Consider the following 19,234-nt stretch of genomic DNA (forward strand, 5'->3'; position numbering starts at 1 on the left):
GAGAGATGAAATTTCATGGCCACAAGAACTCTGGTTTCTTGGTGTGGCTTTCCTGGGAATGCCTTTTGTGACCACAGGGAAGAAACTAAAACAAGTTCTCCATCTATTACATAAAGGGCAGGGCTATTTAATATCTAAATTTCTTTAATGCTAAAATACGCTATGGCTTCTTTGCTTTAGTTTTTCTTCTCAAAAAATACTCAAAAAAGTCATGGTACAGTGAATATTTTATGATGGAAATAAAGCTACATTGATTTAAAGCTGCAATAACGAAACTTGTTTCTTCCACTTTCACTCCTGGTTTTTCATTCTTACCAGAAAATAAGAACATGCTGGCTCTGATTTTATTTTATGTGTGTGTTTATAAATGGGCTCTTTTTCTAGACAATAAGATTTCCAGGGGAAGGAACCATGTCTCTGCATCCTGAGTCTAGTGCAACTCCAAGCACATAAAAAAGAAAAAGTTTGCTATACTAACTCTACCTCAGTTAAAGCTTCCTCCTCTGCCATTGATATCATGCCCTAGTAATTTAAAAAGCATTAGCCTTATAATTACTATTATTATTGTCACTTGTTGATGCTGTAGTTAAATAAAAGAAGGTGCTTCTTTGGCTAAGGAAGACCAGGCTTCTTTTGAGACCAAGTTCCATGAGTAACTCTATACTCTGGAGCCTCGTATGTGTCCATGAGTTGGAGACAGAAGGGGGCTGAGGGTATAATTGGTTCCCTTGATCAGTTCAGTGTCTCTGTGGTGATGTACAAAAAGCATTCTCCCTCCTAACATGGGCAGTAGTGCACCACTGAAGGTGAATTGACAAATGTTCTATCGATGAAAGAACTGTGAAAAGGCAGTTAGGAGAGGCAAAGAGGAAGAGATGGGTAGATGTGGTGCAGTGAAGCGCAAGAGCCCTTCCTTGTCCTTGGGATACCTTCTAGATTCAGTGTCTGCAAGACATCAGAGAGAATATTGTACATTCAGCCAAGCAGTAATTGCACAACCCACACATGCTTTGAATCAGGATCCATTAAAAATAATGAGAAAGAGTGACAACATGAGTTTGGGTGTGCAAGGAGGTGTAGCAGGGGAGAGTTAACAGAGAGATGGGTAAGTTCTCTCCTTTTAATAATAATTAATGTCAGCATCTGCTGCTGAGCCAGCTATGGTCTGTATTCATGAGGTGTGGGAGAATATTGATTTTTTTTTTTTTAATGGAGATGCTGTAGCTGAAGATTTTCGAGAGGCATTCATGTTCCTCATTAATATGCAGGCTGGGTCGTGGCTACCAATAGTTGAGTTTAAGACAGAGACAATCTATACTGACCATTAAAAGAACCATAGTCTAATGGGCACATCTATTCTGGTTCGGTTTTACACATTCCCCCTAGCAGTTTTCACTTTTAAAATCCAGTGCTTAATTTAGTATTTTCGAGGATTTTAGAAAAAGTCCATCCTTAGAGTCTTCATAAGTTGATGACTTCATTTCCTAATCCCCCACCATTTACATACTATTATCTCATTTTTAATGACACATATTTTGGGGGCACTGTTTCCTTCTAGTTTTAATCTGCTGGTTTTACTGATTTGCTTTTATGCATCACCCAGCTGCCCGATGGTTTGCATCGTACGAAGATTCCCGAGGAGACCAAATAGGGTCATTATTTCTATTTACCTATGCCACAAACTATAATGATGACAGCATGCCCAGGAAATCTTACTTTTGAGATCTTATGGACATTATCGTCTACTCTAATGAATTTGGTCTCCTTTTGTCTACCATCATTATTTTAGTCATGGGAGCTTAATTAGAACAGGAAGTAAATGCATCTAATACCCCAATTTTTTTGATCCCCAAAGTTGCAGAAAGCAAGAAGGCAAGCTTAATAAGGAGGGCATGCTTCTCATTTGGTTGTTGCTTAACGTTCGTTGGAGAAGTGGTGCTATTAATTCCCAGAATGGCGAGGGCAGTTCTGCAGAGGGACGGGGAGTTGAGCTTCTGAGCTGAGGGTGGCAAGCCAGAGACACGGTTGTTAGCGCTTGTGATGTTGTGCGATCCGCCATAACAGACATCCACATTTAAATGTGAGTGCAGGAGCACATTTCAAAATGGACAGAATAATTTTGGCAGTAAACCTCTTTTAAAATGATCCATAACTAGATTTCTCCATTAGCACACTTAATAAAGAGTTGGCTTTGTCTAGTGGTGACATGGGCTGTTCTTTTTCTCAAGCATATAAAGCTCTAGTTCTTTTAACTATGGAGACAGCTATTTTTTTTAAAAGCTCTTGGGTTCGCTCTTACCGAAGGCTCCTTGCCAGAAAATTGAGGCATGGGGCACGGGGCCGCCTTCTGCCATTGAGCATAGTGGTCTCTACAGAAGGTGACGTTGTGCCGCAGTTGACTCTCGGGAGTTTGGCCTCGAACGATCCGACTTGCCATTAAAACAAAACAAAACAAAACAAAACAAAACCTAAACATTTAAAATTGATTTTGTGCAGTCTGATGATACCACTGACATATATTCTACAGTGGGCTCTGGAATAACACTTCAACTGTCTTGAAACTCGGGCTGTCACTCATTTCTCTCAACATCTTTAAAAATAGGAATTTAAGAAGCTTCAAGTAACTTTGAAGATCCCAGAAAAGAAGTGCCCCTCTGCGGTATCCTGTGTTAAATTGAAAGTGTCTATATTAGAGAATTCATAATGAAGGGAAATTGTTTGAACACATCCTTTTGTAGACTGTTGAATTTAATTAGGTTACATCTCGTCCTGATTGCTGATTTGGGCTAATTGGCTAACTTTGTACTATTTGGGTCTTTTGCAGATTTATTTAACTTCTACCCTTTTTGGTTTGTTTTTGAGCACCTAGAAGTTTTCAAGTGAAGGAGTCAGAAGAAGTGCCCTGAATAATGATATTTTTCCCCCCAGTGACCACAAGCAGGAGTAGTGTTTGACAGGGTCAAAATAGGTCAGTGGGAAGTATGTCTTCAGGACTCCATGATGAATCTGAGGGTGAAAAGGAAAGGCTGTCTTCGTGAATGGAGCACTGGATCAAGAGTCCTGTAATTCTGCTATATTATATCTGCCACAAATGCAGCTCTGACTGACCTTTGACAAGTTGCTCTGGTGTAAGTTCCTCGATTTCCCCATTGGTGCACTGGGCTGCCGAGCCTAAGAATTGAGGTAATGTAATCCAGGAGTTGCTCATTTCCTAGGTGTTTATGAATAAAAACCATTGACTTATTTTTGAGGAACATGCTACTCAGAGACTGAGAAACTTTAGCATCACACAGGCTCATGTCCTGGGTAGTCTGTGGAGTAACATGTCCCCTTTTGCATCGTCAGGCATTAGAGGAGGGAGGGGCAATGACCCTGGGAACCTCAGACCTCAGCCTGGAGAACTGACATTTTGGCCCTTGTCCCAATCTGTGTCGTGGAAGGCATCCAAAGCATCCCTTTGCGTTAGATGAGCACAACTATCTGTGAATCTCCCATGAAATGTTGATGGCCAGACATGGGAAGGGTGAATAATAAATAGGAGCCAGAGGAAAAGATTCTGTAAATTTTAACACCATCATTCTCAAGCTCTAGGTAACGTTCTCTATATTATCTAAACCTCAGAACATTTCACAAATGCAGTATCTTTTTAAAAATTAAAAAAAGTTATGTCTTCATCTACGCTATCCCATAATAGAAAGATTAGTGGGCTTTAACACATTCCAATAATCCTCCTTTACTTGGCATTTTGTATAGAATTTGCAAATTACTTTTTGCTGTAAACAGTAGCTGTAGAATACTTCAAGCTGAGAGGATTAAATGAAGCCCTTATCCCAAAATAAGCCTTTCAACTAAGTTAAAATGACTAAAATATTTCATCTCATGAAATGTTATTTGGATATTAAAAAAAATATATCTCCAATGCAACACTGGCCCATTGAAATCCTCTTGTGTGAATGCAGGGAGGCAGGATCCGGGGACGTGTGCATGATTTTTGAGACGAGGAGCTCTAGACCCATATGGATTATGAAGAGTCTCTCAAACGTGCTACAGGGGTTAATGCCCCAGCATCAGGAGAAGAATCCACAGAGAAAGGGAGGACTGGCAGTCTTTGGGGTGGAGTACTTTGGGACCATCCATCCTGCTCCCCGAAATATAGAGAGTCAGGGTGGGGGATCAAGCATCAGAAGAGCCAACTGCTGATCTTTTAAAGACCAGAAAGCCATTAGCCAGGCAGCAGCATAAATAGGAACATTGACTGACTAGGATTCTAAGGATGAACAGAGGAATCGGCAGTTTTTTTGGGTAAAAATGCCCCGGGGGAGCAATGCTTCCTTCTACAATGTCTGCGCATCTGACGAGCTGGTGGATGGTGGGGAGCCGTGGCAGCAGCAGAAATGACCTCCTTCAGGAAGGAGAGAACTGAGCTGGAGGGAGGCCATTAGTGTGGGGAGGAGGAATGGAAGTGGCTTATCACGCAGAGCTGCCCTAGGGTCCTGAGTGAGCCCCTCTGTCACCCTGTTCTGTGTGCCTGGCCATGCCCCACAGTCTCTGTGGCCGAGCTCTTCCGAGTCAGGGCAGAAGCAGAGACCCCTCCAGGCTCAGCAGCTGCAATGGAGGGAGAAAAAAGTTCAAGAGAGGGGATGTGCTGATGCACATTCCTGCAGGTGTGGAGGAATGTTTCCCGGGAGCCAGTGAAGAGCTGTTCTGCAGGGCTTATTATCAGAAAAGGTTGGGTTGTCTGAAGACGGGTGCCCTATATCCGACTCTGGAATTTATTTGTCCTGGGACCTGGAGTGAATCACTTAGCCCCCTGGACATGTTTCCTCCTTATGAAATAGGGCTGATGTCACCCTCTTCATTGGACAGGACTGTTGTTGGGATCAGACGGATCATGCACATGAATGTGTTCTTAACATTGTGAGATGGAAAAAAAAGGCATCGGTTTATGAAATAGTTAATGTGGAACAAAGTAGTGAATAGACATCAATGGGTTAGTTGGTCCAGAGTCATTTTGAGACTATTTAAAGAACTGAAAACATTGTATTTGAGCCGCACTACTCTAGTTTCCTGATGCAGAGATCAATAGTGTCAGGCAGGTGTTGAATACCAGAATGGCATTGTATGAGATGTTGAGGCAAGAAGGAATCCTAGAAGTCAGATGGGGAAACTGAGGTCCATAGAATTTGAAGGACTTGCACATGGCCACGCTGATGACTAGTGGCAGAGCCTAGGTCTCACTGCCGTCTGGCACACAGTTCCCTCCCCCACACCGGGTTTCCCAGTGGGTGGTTTTGGTTAGGCAGAAATGACATCTAGGTGTCCAAAATATATATCCTGACTAATCCCATGTAATTTGGATTGTGAAAATATGTTCTGAATGAAACACAGATCTATTGTTTTCCAGCACTCATTAAAATTTCTGCATCTTATAAACATGTCAATACTCCCCAACAAACTTAGCAAGAAAAATAAAGATATTACTTCACCATCTATGTTGCTTATTTTCAGTTACTAAAAAAAGGTGTTTGCCCCAGTGAATGTTCTTTTCCATACCTTCTATGTGTCCTTTAGTTCCTGCCAGTCGTGTTCCTCCATCCGAAGGGCTCTCTAAGATGATTTTGAGGTTCACAGACATAAAATCTTACACTTTGAACACAATATGGACTTACCCAGCCCCATGGATAGCCAGACTGATAAAGAAGATGATGAACACATGATGGGTGTACCAGAACAACTCATAGGAGACCTGTCTGATGAATTCGGTGGAAGAGGTCATGATCAAGATTAAAGCCAGAGAGATGATCAGGCCAGTAACACCCGCGATTGTCGTTAACAATTCAGTGATGGTGTTCTAAAAGAAACAAGCACCATGACATTGATATCTTAGTTCTACTTTTCCATTTTAGGGTCAATATTTGAGAGTTCAAGCAGGGGGTAATTTAGGATGTTCTGATCAGGAGCATATTAGCCTCAAAAAGGGGTCCCCATATGACTCAAGATGGGAGCTTCCTTGTCTTTTCCTTTTCCCGTTTGGTGGCAGACATTTGCTTTGCTCCATTCCATCAAATGCCACTGATCATTTATATGTTTTCCATCTGTATAAATCAATGTTCCTGTCAAAGTTATTATGTTGAATTGAAATGAAGACAATATATGAAAATGCATTTTAAGATAAAATCTTGCAAAATAAATCCAAGTCTCAAGTTTTGAATCTTTAAAATAAAAATGTGGATTGCCATGCCTAATTGCATTTTAACATTAATAAACACTTTTTTGGAGAGATCCCTCAGGGCCATTCCTAATAAAGCAGCTGCACATTCTGTTCCCCTGGTAGTTTATTCTTGCTCTTGCTTTTTAATTGGAAGGACCATGACTTGCATTTCTTTCATGCCACCTTGGGAGGCTTGGAATAAGGCTTTGTAAATCCTAGGTGATCAATAAAGATACAGCTATTCTTATCTGGTAGACACTGCCAAAAGACCAGCATTCTGACCTATGAGTGTAAGGGATGGTTAAAGAGCTTGTTAGAATATGAATCACAAAGCACTTTGTATTTACTGTGAGTTTTCCATACTCTTGCCAAGTCATTAGTATTCATACATTGTGTTACTATCGTTGAGACGACTGTGAGCTCAATAAACTCACACTGTATCTTTTGTCAGTAAAATCTCATTAATTTGGGCTGCTTTGAGATCTCAAGGTAATTTGGATAGGGACTTCATGTTTATTTTTTTTTCTTCATAGAACAAATAGTTGAAATAAAATTGAAAGGGCTATGTCTAAAACATTTAAAAGATATTTTTTTTGCAAGTGTACTCAGGCATTTTAGAAGTCCATTTATATCATAGGATGTGCTAATTTCAAATCATCTTTCTTTGCTTATTAAAGCAAATCCCCACTTCCCTTTTCTTGCAACATATTTTTATAGACTGGTTTGAATAGCCATGTATCTTCTAAAATAATCCCATTGCATCTCTTTAAAAATACTCTGTAATGTACACTTTGTGTTATGGATACTTTCTCCAAATGTACCAATTTGTATTATTGATCTTTCTCCAAATACCCTAAAGTAGAGGGTTTCTTGAACTTAATTAGCACTTACATAGTAGATTGCTTCTAAAATTTTGAGAAAACCATATTGGGAGTAACTTAATTATCTTGTTAAATTGCTTTAAAAGTACTTATAATAAATACTATTCACTGTATGGTCTTTTCAAAATATTGAGGCTTATTCTTGGTTGTCTGTAACAATGAGCTCTCCAGAGCCTTAGTGGGGAAAAGTATTAACCCCAGTAGGTGTCAAGGTAAATACTGTGGCTCAAACGAGTGACCCCCAAAGGCCTTCCCACAGGCTTATGGCATCTGTTTTTGACTTATAATGTTGAAACTTATGCTTCTGATTGTTGTCTGCTAAGAAAATGTAGCTCTACTTGATTAATGGCCTGATATTGGAAATCATCTTAGGGTAATTAGGGGCATGCCATAGAAGAATTTCCCCAAAAAGAGACTCTGAATTTTGCTTCTTCAAATAAGGCTGCATGGGCAAAAGTGTCATGAAAGAGATATTTCCATGGCTGGAGTGCATTGTCTTTGGGTTTTTCTTGAGCAATACCAATTTTTTTTTAGCCTGGTCAACATGGTAGATGCCTATTTCAATAGGGTAGTACATGATCTAATATTTTGATCAACCAGGACAAAAGGGGTAGGAGGTGGATGATGGGAGAGGAATATCTTAATCTCTGCAGGTGGATTTCTGGAGCTACAATTTTGGTTTTCTTTTTGTTTCCCACATGTGCTGCCATTCTGTGCCCACAGATAATTAGCATTAATGATGTCACTAGCCATGCAGGTCTGATTATGAAATTAGCTACTCTGCCCAGTATCTGATTTGGCAAATCAACCAGGCACATTGTGTGCCAAAATACGACATAGGAGAAGAGATCCAAAAACAATTTGCAAGTTGAAGATGAAGACATCCAATTTATAATCCCTGGATTTAGATGGCACTTCATATTCTGATTCCAACACCAACAAAAAAATATCTAATCATGAGTTGCTTTAAAATTTAAAGTATCAGGGTTTTAACAGGTTACTGCATTTCCTGTTTAGGTGTATTTGTTATGTTTTCCTATAAACTCAGTGGCATCAGTTTTTCTTCTCGCTCATAACCTTTTAGCAACATTTATGAAAAAATAGCTTTTTTAAAAAAAATGGTGAAACCGATGTTAACAATTGGCAGAAACTTCTCTCCAGCTCTTTTATTAATAGCTTTTGAAACATGGTGTTCCTGATAAAATGATTGGAAAAGGAAGGACTTTTCAGATGAGAAACTAGGTAGCATGCAAGGACTCACTGTGTGGAAGGTTCGGATGGGGTTGAGGTAGCTCTCATTGGGGGCGTTGCCAAGTTTGGAAAGCACAGCCAGAAGTCCCTCTGCGTGGGCCGACTGGCTCCAGTGGAAGCGCTGCAAGTTGCACAAATGGGCGACGATGTGGATGGCTGCGGTCGAGGAGCTGACATCAGACATGTGCCATATGGATTTCTTCCTTTATGGCTACTCAGAAACACAATGCCTCTATGGTCAAGTTTCTCTGTTCTGGTTTTTGTAATCTCCAAAGAGTGACTTATTTGTGCATCTTTCACACTGTGCCGAATGGAGTGGATTGACTAGTTCTAAAGGTATGCTGGGATTCGCCACATCTATTTTAATTATTTGAAGAAATAAAGTAAATCTCAATTCCCCTTAATTTAATTATAAACACATGCTCACTCTGCAAGTGGAATAGGTATCAGGACGCCACAACATAATTATATACATGTTCCATTATATATATATAACTCCATATTTTATATAGAACACATTCTGTTTTATATATATGTATATAGATCCATATTTTATATCTTATATAATATGTTTTCCAAGCAATCACAGAGCATTATTCTAGAGTACTGTATATCATATACATGGACATCTGTGCATATGACACATATGATAGATACCAAGGAAGAGTTTTTGTTCTCTTTCAGACGTTATACTTTCTATTCTTCCTTTATATATTTCACTGTATATGTATATTCGCTCCTACACATATACACAATATCTTTGCATGTGTTATTCCTTGAGGATAGAAATAAGTTAGTATTTATAGAATTAATCCTCTCCGTATATTCTGAAGAGGAAAACTCAGCTTTCTAATTCTGAGAATTGGTGATGTCTAAATTCTAAATGAAGAGAACAAGCTCAGGAACACAGCATAACTTAGCCTGAGGAGACTGTGTCCAATGCCACGCTTTTCTGTCTTGTAAAATCTGTGGGGAAGCAAGCAGTCACAACATCCAGACAAGGACCTCCTCCTGATGCTTTTCCTGCAAATGAAAGCCCTATTGGGTGACCCGTTGATACCAGCCATCGGTATCAGATTCGAGTGTGAAATGAGAATTCATTACCCAGGGTGTAGATAACTTCCCATTTGATACCTTTTTTCCCCCCTTCACCATGGAAAGAAGCAGTGACTACTACTATTATACAGTCTCTACACATTGTAGGCAAATTCTGGAATCCTCCATGGCTGTACATTGTGGGTTGAGGTGCTGGGAGTTGAAAGAAAAAGGAACAGCGAAACTTCTGAGAATATTGGTGGCATTTTGGTCCCTGTGGTCCTAATAGCAAACTTATTTAGAAATACCATCTGCTGTTTAGCTTTACTCTCTGTCCCCTGAGTTTCTTTGATCAGAGCCATTCCCTTTTCTGCCCTGCAAAGTTGTTTTCATGCTTTAAGACCCAACTCAAAAGTTGTTTTCTATCAAAGTTGTTTTCAATTCCATAGGCACCAATGACACCAATGATACAGCAATGATTTAATTATAACATTTACCAGACGTTACTGTTATGAGTATTTATTTACATCTATGTTGCCCAGTGGACTCTCATGCCTCAAGATTTATTCATCTTGTAACCTCAACACTTGGCACATTGCTTACTACCAGTATATACTTAATAAGAATTTGCTGAGAGACAATGAGCTTACAGAAAGAGAAAGGGTCAGGAGGTTGTCTGCAGATGCAACATTGTTGGAGTGGTGTTTTCCCTGTTAATACATTTTTTTTTTTTTGCACATTTTCTTGCACCCTTTAAGTTAGAAATCAATTCGAATATGCTTTTGGTTAAAGCTCACCTAAAAAGGCAAAGCATGATGCTATTTCCGGGTCCATGATGTGGACTATCTCCTTATGGGTATGGCACGGGTAGCGCCAAAAAGGCATTGTATTGCTTCCTTATGTTCCATTTGTCAATAAATGTGGCCGTGTCTAGGAAGGGGCTGCCTTGTTTAGTCTCAGCATCCATAAAGCTAGAAAAGTTTGTCTAGTAGCCATCTCTCCCAATATGCAATATATAAAATGGAAACTATTTGCTAAATTGAACACAAACATGTTCAGCAGTATTCTTAATTGCTGTTTTCTTTCTTTCTTTTTTTTTTTTAAGATTTTATTTATTTATTTGAGACAGAGAATGAGAGACAGAGAGCATGAGAGGGAGGAGGGTCAGAGGGAGAAGCAGACTCCCTGCCGAGCAGGGAGCCCGATGTGGGACTCGATCCCGGGACTCCAGGATCATGACCTGAGCCGAAGGCAGTCGCTTAACCAACTGAGCCACCCAGGCGCCCCTTAATTGCTGTTTTCTGATAATTTTATTAAAGTTTTTTTTAAAAGGTCGTATTTCTCATAGCTAACAGATACTGAATACTTAACTATACTCCAAACAATGTTATAAATGCTTTGGGCATATTATCTCACTTAATCCTCAGTAAGACTTATTAGTCTTATTGCCATTTGACAGACCAGTATTCAAAAAGTTATGGTGCTTGTAGTCCATTAATGGCAAAAGTGGGATAAACCCTGTTTGTCTGAGTCCAGAGCCCCATTTTTGACCTTTAAGTTATATTGCTTCTTTTCACTGATGAGTAATTGTTATACTTTACTGAAAACTAATTTCTCCTGTGGGCTTAGCTAAAACTCTTTGAATGGTTCACTTGAGTCTTTAGAATCAAATAGCTCCTAAGACCAATTGCAGCCTTTGGAATCCTCGTTGCAGGTGGGTGGAAACTCACCTTTTACTCTCTGCCCCTTTACCCTTACCCCTCTGCCTCTGGCTGTCCCCAGTTCTCCATGGACTAAAGCTCACCAGACAGAGCAGAGCTGTTCCCATTTTACAGACGTAGATACTGAGCTTCAAGCCAAATTAAGTGACATCATTTCCGATCCCATAATGCGCCGGTGTCGGCCAGAAAGGAAGTACAGGATAGATTCCGTGTCTTATATTCTGCATTTCATTGCATTCTCCTCCTGTGTAAGGAGTTGTTGATCACAATCTATTTTCTATTAGATTGATTTCCACATGAGAATTTGACACTGTTAAACTAGATTTAAGTACATTTATTGAATGAGCAAGGATATTGAACTACTTATTTATTCTTATTGCCAGGTCTCCCTTAACAGAGCTGAAGAAACTAATGAAGTAGTATAAGAAAACCCAAGATGCTTTTTAAGAGGTAGCTCCTGAGGGGATATGTTGAAAACTACTCTTCTCAGCTTCTTCTCTTTTCATGTAGTTTAAAATTCATGCCTGATATGCTCCTTTGCTCCAACGGCCTCCATTTTGTTTTCTTTTTTATAGGTAATAAGATAACAAGTAGACTATCTAATTTTGTTTATCTCAGGAATTCTCAGAAGGAAAACTACTTGTGCCCATTTGGTTTGTCTAAACGTTTTATTTCCTCTGAGGGCTGACCCTAATTTTGTTGTGATCTTGGCTTCGAACTAAAGGTATCCCACCCACCAACTCCATGGCTGCTGGGACTTGGTAGATTCCCAGGGAGAAACAGATTTTCTGTTTTTTCAGACATTATATGTTCTATTCTTCCCTTTACAGACTTCAGTTATTTTATTTTATTATTTTTAAAGATAATTTATTTATTTGAGAGAGAGATTGGGAGAGAGAGAGAGAGGCAAACGGAGAGAGAATCTCAAGCTGACTCCACCCAAACGCCAGGCTAAAAGTTGCTATAACTGGGTCTTTCCACAATCCTATTTTCTCACCAAAGTACTTCTACAGTTAAAAGAGAGCAGCAGTCTTGGACAAACCACAAATGCACATTTAATTGGTGTGTGAACTTCAGAGTTCAAACAAGGAGCTTTTATTGAACAGTGAACAAAAAAATCATAAAGGCTACAATTAGAGCCAGTTGCCCTGAGAAAGTTTCTTTTCCTTCTTTCTTTCCTTCTTTTTATTTTTCAGGAGATCAAAGAAAGCATAATTGAAGGAGAACCTTGGAAGGGCGGTCAGTTCTTGCTATCTTTCTGCCTGCCTGTCAGTGATAACAGTCATTTTGGAGTTAGTCACCTCCTAATTAAGCAGCCTTCAGAAATAAGGACCCAGGGACAAATCCTGGCATCTACAGCCAGAGCCTGGCCCTCAAACTTTTAGGTGTGCGGTCTGATTTCCGCAGGAATGCACAGTGACTATGGTGCCCTGTGCACGCCACTCATTTGTAAATCACATTCAATTATGCTAGACAGGATGGGGCAGACAGCCTCCTTGGAGGTCCCAATGCCTTTGGCAGCACTGGATTAGTAGCAATCCTTTAGGGACCTGGTCCTGAAGCATCTGGGCCTCTGGGGCGGTTCTCTCTCCAGCGGTCTCCAAGTCTTTCTATTGAGTCTCTTCTGAGCTCGCTCCTCTCAACCTGTCTCTTATGCTTATTGAGCTTTGTAAGCTAATTTTAGCAACTCATCAGTAGCTGTGCATGGGTAATTGTTACCCCCCTGGAGCCAAGCAGATGTAAGCCGCCTGGGTCACTATTCACAGCCCCCTTTGAAGGAAGCTTCGGCTCACGGTACGACTATTCAGTTGGAGGGATTTTAAGGTGCACTGTGGACCACAGAGTCCAAAAAGATCCACATTCATAAGAATGAAGGGGCTGTGAAACTGGGATTTTTATACCACTGGGGTTTATAGGTCCCTGAAAATGATTCATTAGTGGTTGAAGAATGTTCCAGCAGCTCTTATCATAGGCAGGCAAGAGGGAAGGCAGGAAGCCAGAAGAAGAGTTTCTGTCACTGCATTTTCAGTGATGCCCTTGATTATAGATACCATTGTTTGTCTCACCCCTCCTCCCCAGCCTACTTCCACCAGGCTCTAATTACATCCTTTAATGATTTGACCAATTAAAGCCTGCAGTTCAACTTAGAGAGGAACCGATGAGAAATTAGGGGCTGGCACGCAAACTTCGATGTGGATGCACTTCTTCCAAGGTTACACACCTCTATTAAGCCAGTCGGCTATTTGAAAAGCAGCATAATGGGTGATGCTAATAAAATAAGCACGGGGACATTTTCAGCGGCTCCCAAGTGAATATACCAGAAGGACAAAATGTGAAAAGCAAAGGGATATCTATGAAACCAGGGCTTAGCATTTTTTTTTCTTCTAAAAGCGCAGTTGCCAGCCGCATTTCTTAGTTAGTGTGAAATGTAATAATTGCTATGTCAGGGTTTGGGAGAAGCAGAGAGCTCTCTCCCCCACCCTCCTGCCTCTGCCGGGAATGGAAACAGCCCCGTGCTGCTGGTTGCCATGGTGGTGGGGGGGTGAGTGCTTTGCTCTCAGAAGCAGCCTGACCCCGGGAGGGGGAGCCCGGGGACGTTTGGGAGCCCCGCAAAGCAGTGGGGGTTCAAGCAGAAGAGGCCCCGAGGGGATATTTGATTCTCTCCAGGGAGGGAAGGAGGGAAAAAGAGCATCCTGCTTCCTCCTGTTGCAGCAGAATGTGAATTTATCTTGGACAACTGGCATCATTTTGAAACTCTTCCCTGCCCACACCCTGTGTTTCCTCCCTTCTCCCCCCCCCCCCCCCGCCCCGACCCAGCTGCTGCTGGGTCCCTGAACAACTCTGCGCTGTCTTGTACCTTTCCCACAAATTCCCCCAATCCCTTTTCTGGCTGGCTGACTCCTGCTTATCCTCAGGTTTGACCAAATTTGTTAAGGACCTATTATGTGCCAGGGGCTGGGAAAGCCAAGCCAGATAAGGCACAGCTCAGCCCCTGAGGCGATTGGAGTCTGGAGACATTTTAGTCTGTAGTAGGAGGTGTGACTGAGGCTGAGGCCAGCAGGAGAGGTGGGCTGACAGCTTAGACCCAGAGGGTCAGGGGGAGTAGGCCAGGCAAGGAGCCCCAGATATGGCAACTTCTTATCCACTGAGGAAGGAGAGGAAGAGCATGTAACACAAAGGGGATAACAGGAGCAAAGGTACAGACTACTCAGGGACCCCGTGGCTGGGCATTGCCGGGGGCGGGGGGTAGCAAGGGGGTATGGAGAGAAATGAGAGTGGAGGAGGGGGCAGGGCTCACTGAACGGAGCCCACCGGCCATGCTAAACTTGGAGGTGATTCTCTTTGCAATGGTGGCAAGTGGATGACCCCGTGGTCCGTGGAATCCAAGAGACGTCCTGACAACTAGTCTGCACATCTAGAGATGAATAGATTGTATTCTTGTTCTTTTAATTTCATAGAAGAAAAAGCATAAAAAACTTATCTGAGATCACAGGACCAGTCAGTAACAGGGGAATAAAATAATTTGGTTGCCTGGTTCTAGTCAATTGCTGTCCCTGCTAAATTATCACTGCCTGTAGTACTTTCAGGTTATAGCCTCTCTTAGGGTATCTCGCACATGGGGGACATTCAATACACATCACTGATGCATTTATCCTATTGATCTAGGATTACACAGAAAGAAATATACATACCCAAAGCTTAAGGATGAAGTAATTGCATAACATATTTTCCTTTATTTTTTTGCTTCCTTTTCTGATGTGTTTTGATGCTGTGGGTTTTTTTTTTTTGGTTCCTTCTCTCTTTCTCCTAGAGTTTAGTTCTGTCTTAAACCTATTGTATAGTGATAATATCTTTCCTGCCTTTTTACTATATTTTATCTCCTCTTTTAATGCAGGAATTAAAGATTCTTAGGATTTTAAAGGAAACCTAGAGAATCCTCGAATTCCTTCTCTGAAGAGCCTTCCAAGGAGCAGTCTGAACTCCACTCTGACGCCACCCACGACAGGGTACTCCGTATTCTCAGGGATCCTCATTCCAATTTTAGATAATTTTGAAGGTCTGGAAGACTTCCATATCTGAGCTGAAATCTGCTTCCCTGAGTCTTCATTCCTTCATGCGTTCAACTCATACATCAAAGGTTTTTGGCCCCTCTGTGGACGACAGCCCTAAGTAGGCCTTGGACATAAAGATGCATTAGCTTGTTCTTTGCCCTCCATACCTTGGCTGGTTTTCTCTAGGACATGATGTCTTTTTACCCTTATTTCTTAACAAACTACAAAGGCCTTTTGCAAACATTTCCTGGATTGGTTTAATCTGGCAATGAGGACAATCGATGGGGAAATCTCCTCACTTGTCTCACCGCACACCCGAAGTTGTGTTAATTGGCACTCAGGCACTGTCTATCATGTCTTGTTGCTTAATTAAACCCACATTTGTTTTGAGTGTTCTTTTTACTCTGCTATTTTTTATGCATGAAAGGATAAAAACAAATGAGGAAAACATTTTATAGTTAAATTAGTTTGAGGGAAACAGTCCTGAACCATAACTCTTTATTGTGCAGATAGCCTTTCATTTCAGTGTATTTGTTGTCCAACAAAACCACAAACGAGTTGGTTATTGCTCAGCTTCTTTTCTTCCTCATCAGAGTTTAGCCTTGGCCCTGGATGCTACTTTTTATTGTATTTCTCTTGAATTCTCTTGTCTTCTTATTCAAAAAATAACAATAACACTTTATATGCTCTAAAGCTTCATATCTTTTCAAGGTCCTTTTATATCCACTAGCTCAATACTATTCGGAACCCTGTTCACCTGATCTTCCTTTTATTTTTTCTTTTACTGCCTATGATACAATTTTCCCACGACTGTGAATGAGATTTTGAGTATAGGTGAGTTTTATTTCCAATGTGAATCATATCGAATAGCACGGTATTCATTTTGCAAGTAGGTATTTATTGTTGTCTTCTCAACAAGCTTAAGTGCTCACAAATGACAATGGAGTTTCATAAACTTTTCCCTGACAAATTGAAGGCTTTGTAGGGAAGACTGCATGAGTCTACGTTAGAAATTTAAAAATCCATTTATAGAAGGTTTCTGGGGTCTAATGGAAGGCAAAGATCTGTTTAAGGTGAGCCCTTGGTGGAGGGGGGAACTAAAACAAAATTATCAAGTTAAACATTAGGTTTTGTAAAATGCACTGGGTGATGAATAAGAAGCACTTACTTGCATTAACGGCTATCCCATAGGCGACCAGTTTGTGGAATTTGAGGTTTTTGTCTAATTGCCTCCTCCATGGTCCTCTGCAGCACTGGAGTAACAGAAAATAAAAGTCTTGTTTGAGGAAAAATTGTAGCAATGACAGCATCCTCAGAGCTAAGAGAGCAGGACTCAGGTTCTGCCTCTATCTACACTCCTGAAGATGGGATGATGGGGCACAGAAGTTAGTGGTCTTTAATTAGTCCAAGCAGGCAAAATCAAACGGTTATTACTGGCTTTGCTGACATTTCAGCTCAATAAAAGTGAAGGAGATAGTATAGTTCCCTGACTATTAAGTCCAAATTCTAGAATAAACTTGCTAATCTCCATGCCTCAACTAGTTTAGGAAATGAAGATGGAAACCGTCATCCTCATGGATGTGGTTTAAGTAGTCTCTAAAGCATTCCTTATTACACAAAGGCACTATATTCATCTGCCTCTAAATATTCATAAAATTATGATGATGATTATATAGTAAATTATTTCATCTAGCTAGGGTTATTGACATTCTCATTTTTCTGTATGGCGCATTACTCAGTTCAACAGGAAACACAGTACCCAACACAGTGAGGTCAATATAATTAGGAAATGTCCCGTTATATCTGGTAGGGGTTAAAGTCTACATAATGAAATCTGTGCACTGTGGTTGTGCATTCCTGGGTTGAGAGCTCAGAAAGATGTGTCCTTAGTGGCATTTGGCTCAACTGCTTATTTGTCTCCTTTCAATTAGAAGTGGTAACAGTTCAAACTGCTATAATACTTCCATCTTTGTGAGTCAGGTCAATTCTATTAGCCATCTTTATCCAGCGGAGCAAACATATAAGGGAAAGGCTGAGCAATAGCTCCAATGTCATGTAGGGAGTGAACGGCAAGAACAAAAGTCACACCGGATGTACCGATTTCTTTCTTTCTTTTTTTTTTTAAAGATTTTATTTATTTATTCATGAGAGACAGAGAGAGAGAGAGGCAGAGGGAGAAGCAGGCTCCCAAGGAGCAGGGAGCCCGATGTGGGACTCGATCCCAGGACCCTGGGATCATGACCTGAGCCGAAGGCAGACGCTTAACTCTCTGAGCCACCCAGGTGCCCCGGATGTACCGATTTCTGATTTTTAGTTTTAGCCACTGTGTTCTCTCTTACAAAGAAACAAACTTCAATTCAAACAGGATTATTAGGAATTTCACAGTAAAGTACATCTTTGTCTTCCATGGCACTTATAATAGGATATGACAATGGAAATTATTTCAAATATTTTAGTACTTACGGTACTTGTCCCTCTCATGAATGAAATAAGGTTTCGACTGATTGGTAATAGAATTAGCATGCAGTTAAAATTCAGGCAGACTGCAGACGCTCTCGCCCAAGCCAGCGTTGACTGTCCATATATAAAGACATAGGAGAGAGATGCAGTGAGAGTAAGGAAACTGGGGAAAATAGAATGTTTTCCAAAATGATATTGTGTAGTCACCAACTCTACTTACACCCAGAATAACTCGCGTGTAAAGGAAAGACTCTTCCTCTTCATACCAACAGAATGTGTCGATAAACAGATATAAATTCACTCCCAGCCATGAGAGCTAGTGTTGAATGAAAAGAGACCAATCAATACTATCTTCAATCTTTTATTCTGTTCAAAATCACTTGGGGTTCTTCTTTTAAAGTGAAATGAAGAGCTTCTCAATATTAATCAGACTTACTCTATACTTATTTCTCATAGATTAGTTTTTAACAGTGATTACAATGTTAATAAATTGTTAACTTTATAAAAAAGATTTTAAACACATATGGGTATACTTTAAGGAATTTAATGAAAGGTATAAAAACCTTCCTAATCAACATTGCTCTAGTGTTTTAAATCAATGATGGCAAAAGGAGAAATCTTTAAAAACAACTCAGAAAGTACTCTAGAAAATTTCCAATTTCATAGTCTAATTCAAAGACTTCATTTGATTTAGAGAAACATTCATACATTATGCAAGAACAGACTACTTGACTTTAAAAATAATTAAAAATGAACTCAATCGAAAAACAACTTTACATGATTCTGTAAGGGTAAATTAAATGTATCTACTGAATGTTTTCTAACAAGTTTTAGTCTTTTACCAAAGTAATACTTCAAGCTATTTAGCGTACCTATACAAATTATCTTAAAAATTAAAGACTGTTTAATATATATATTTAAACTTGAATAACAAAAATGATACTTACTACTAATATGATGGAGAGACTCTCATTCAAAATCCAGCACCCCATTGTGACAGATTTGCTCTTTTGCTGTCAGCAAATTATTTCCTTCATTCACCTGAGCCTGGATGCTGTATCCTTAGTAAGGGCTTCCCTGCTAAATTATTTTGTCTTTTTGTCTTAGGAAGCACCTACTGGGAGCAGCTCTCGAGGAATTTCTAATTAAGGACTTCTTGCCAAAGGCATATCACCAGGCTGACATGCCTCATGACCTGGGTGAATACAAGGCAAGTCTCTGTCTAATGATTCTCTTCTTCAAAGATTTCTTAAGAAAAGAAAGCTCGTTTTATTAAATTATCCTCATGTACTTTATACCCCATTCATTTTCTACATGATTGCAGTCAAGATGATAATAAGTCTTTATGTAAATTTGAGAAATAACCTCATTGCCGAAGGTCGGGTATAGCAAAACACTTCACTTGAACTTTTCCTACTTTATTTTCTCTACTTCTTTACTCCCCCCACCCCTTAAAAAAAATCCTTTATGGAAGATATAGAATGGTGGTAAATAAACATGAATTAAGCAGTTTTTCAGAAGATGGTGAAGAAAAATGAAACAGATCTTTGAGTATGACTCTAAAGAATAAAATAGATGATATTTGTGGGATTGATAGAATAAATGCTATTTCCCCCCCAATCC

At 40.1% G+C, this 19,234-nt stretch overlaps 1 protein-coding gene across 1 annotated transcript in view; it reads right to left on the bottom strand.

The window, feature by feature from the left end:
• LOC118002000 (NADPH oxidase 3) overlaps positions 1-18,603 on the bottom strand; it is a 55,932-nt gene extending 37,329 nt beyond the window's left edge. The window contains exons 1-7 of the mRNA XM_034992215.1: positions 18,559-18,603; positions 17,832-17,927; positions 17,615-17,725; positions 16,320-16,404; positions 8,354-8,499; positions 5,670-5,851; positions 2,300-2,429 (exon numbers count right to left, since the gene is read on the bottom strand). Of these exons, the coding sequence (XP_034848106.1) occupies positions 2,300-2,429; positions 5,670-5,851; positions 8,354-8,499; positions 16,320-16,404; positions 17,615-17,725; positions 17,832-17,927; positions 18,559-18,603 (795 nt within the window). The remainder of the gene's footprint in view (positions 1-2,299; positions 2,430-5,669; positions 5,852-8,353; positions 8,500-16,319; positions 16,405-17,614; positions 17,726-17,831; positions 17,928-18,558) is intronic.
• Positions 18,604-19,234: the final 631 nt, after the last annotated feature.

Source organism: Mirounga leonina, unplaced genomic scaffold (assembly GCF_011800145.1).
Source record: "Mirounga leonina isolate KUSES-001 unplaced genomic scaffold, KU_Mleo_1.0 Mir_56, whole genome shotgun sequence".
NCBI classification, from domain to species: Eukaryota; Metazoa; Chordata; class Mammalia; order Carnivora; family Phocidae; genus Mirounga; species Mirounga leonina.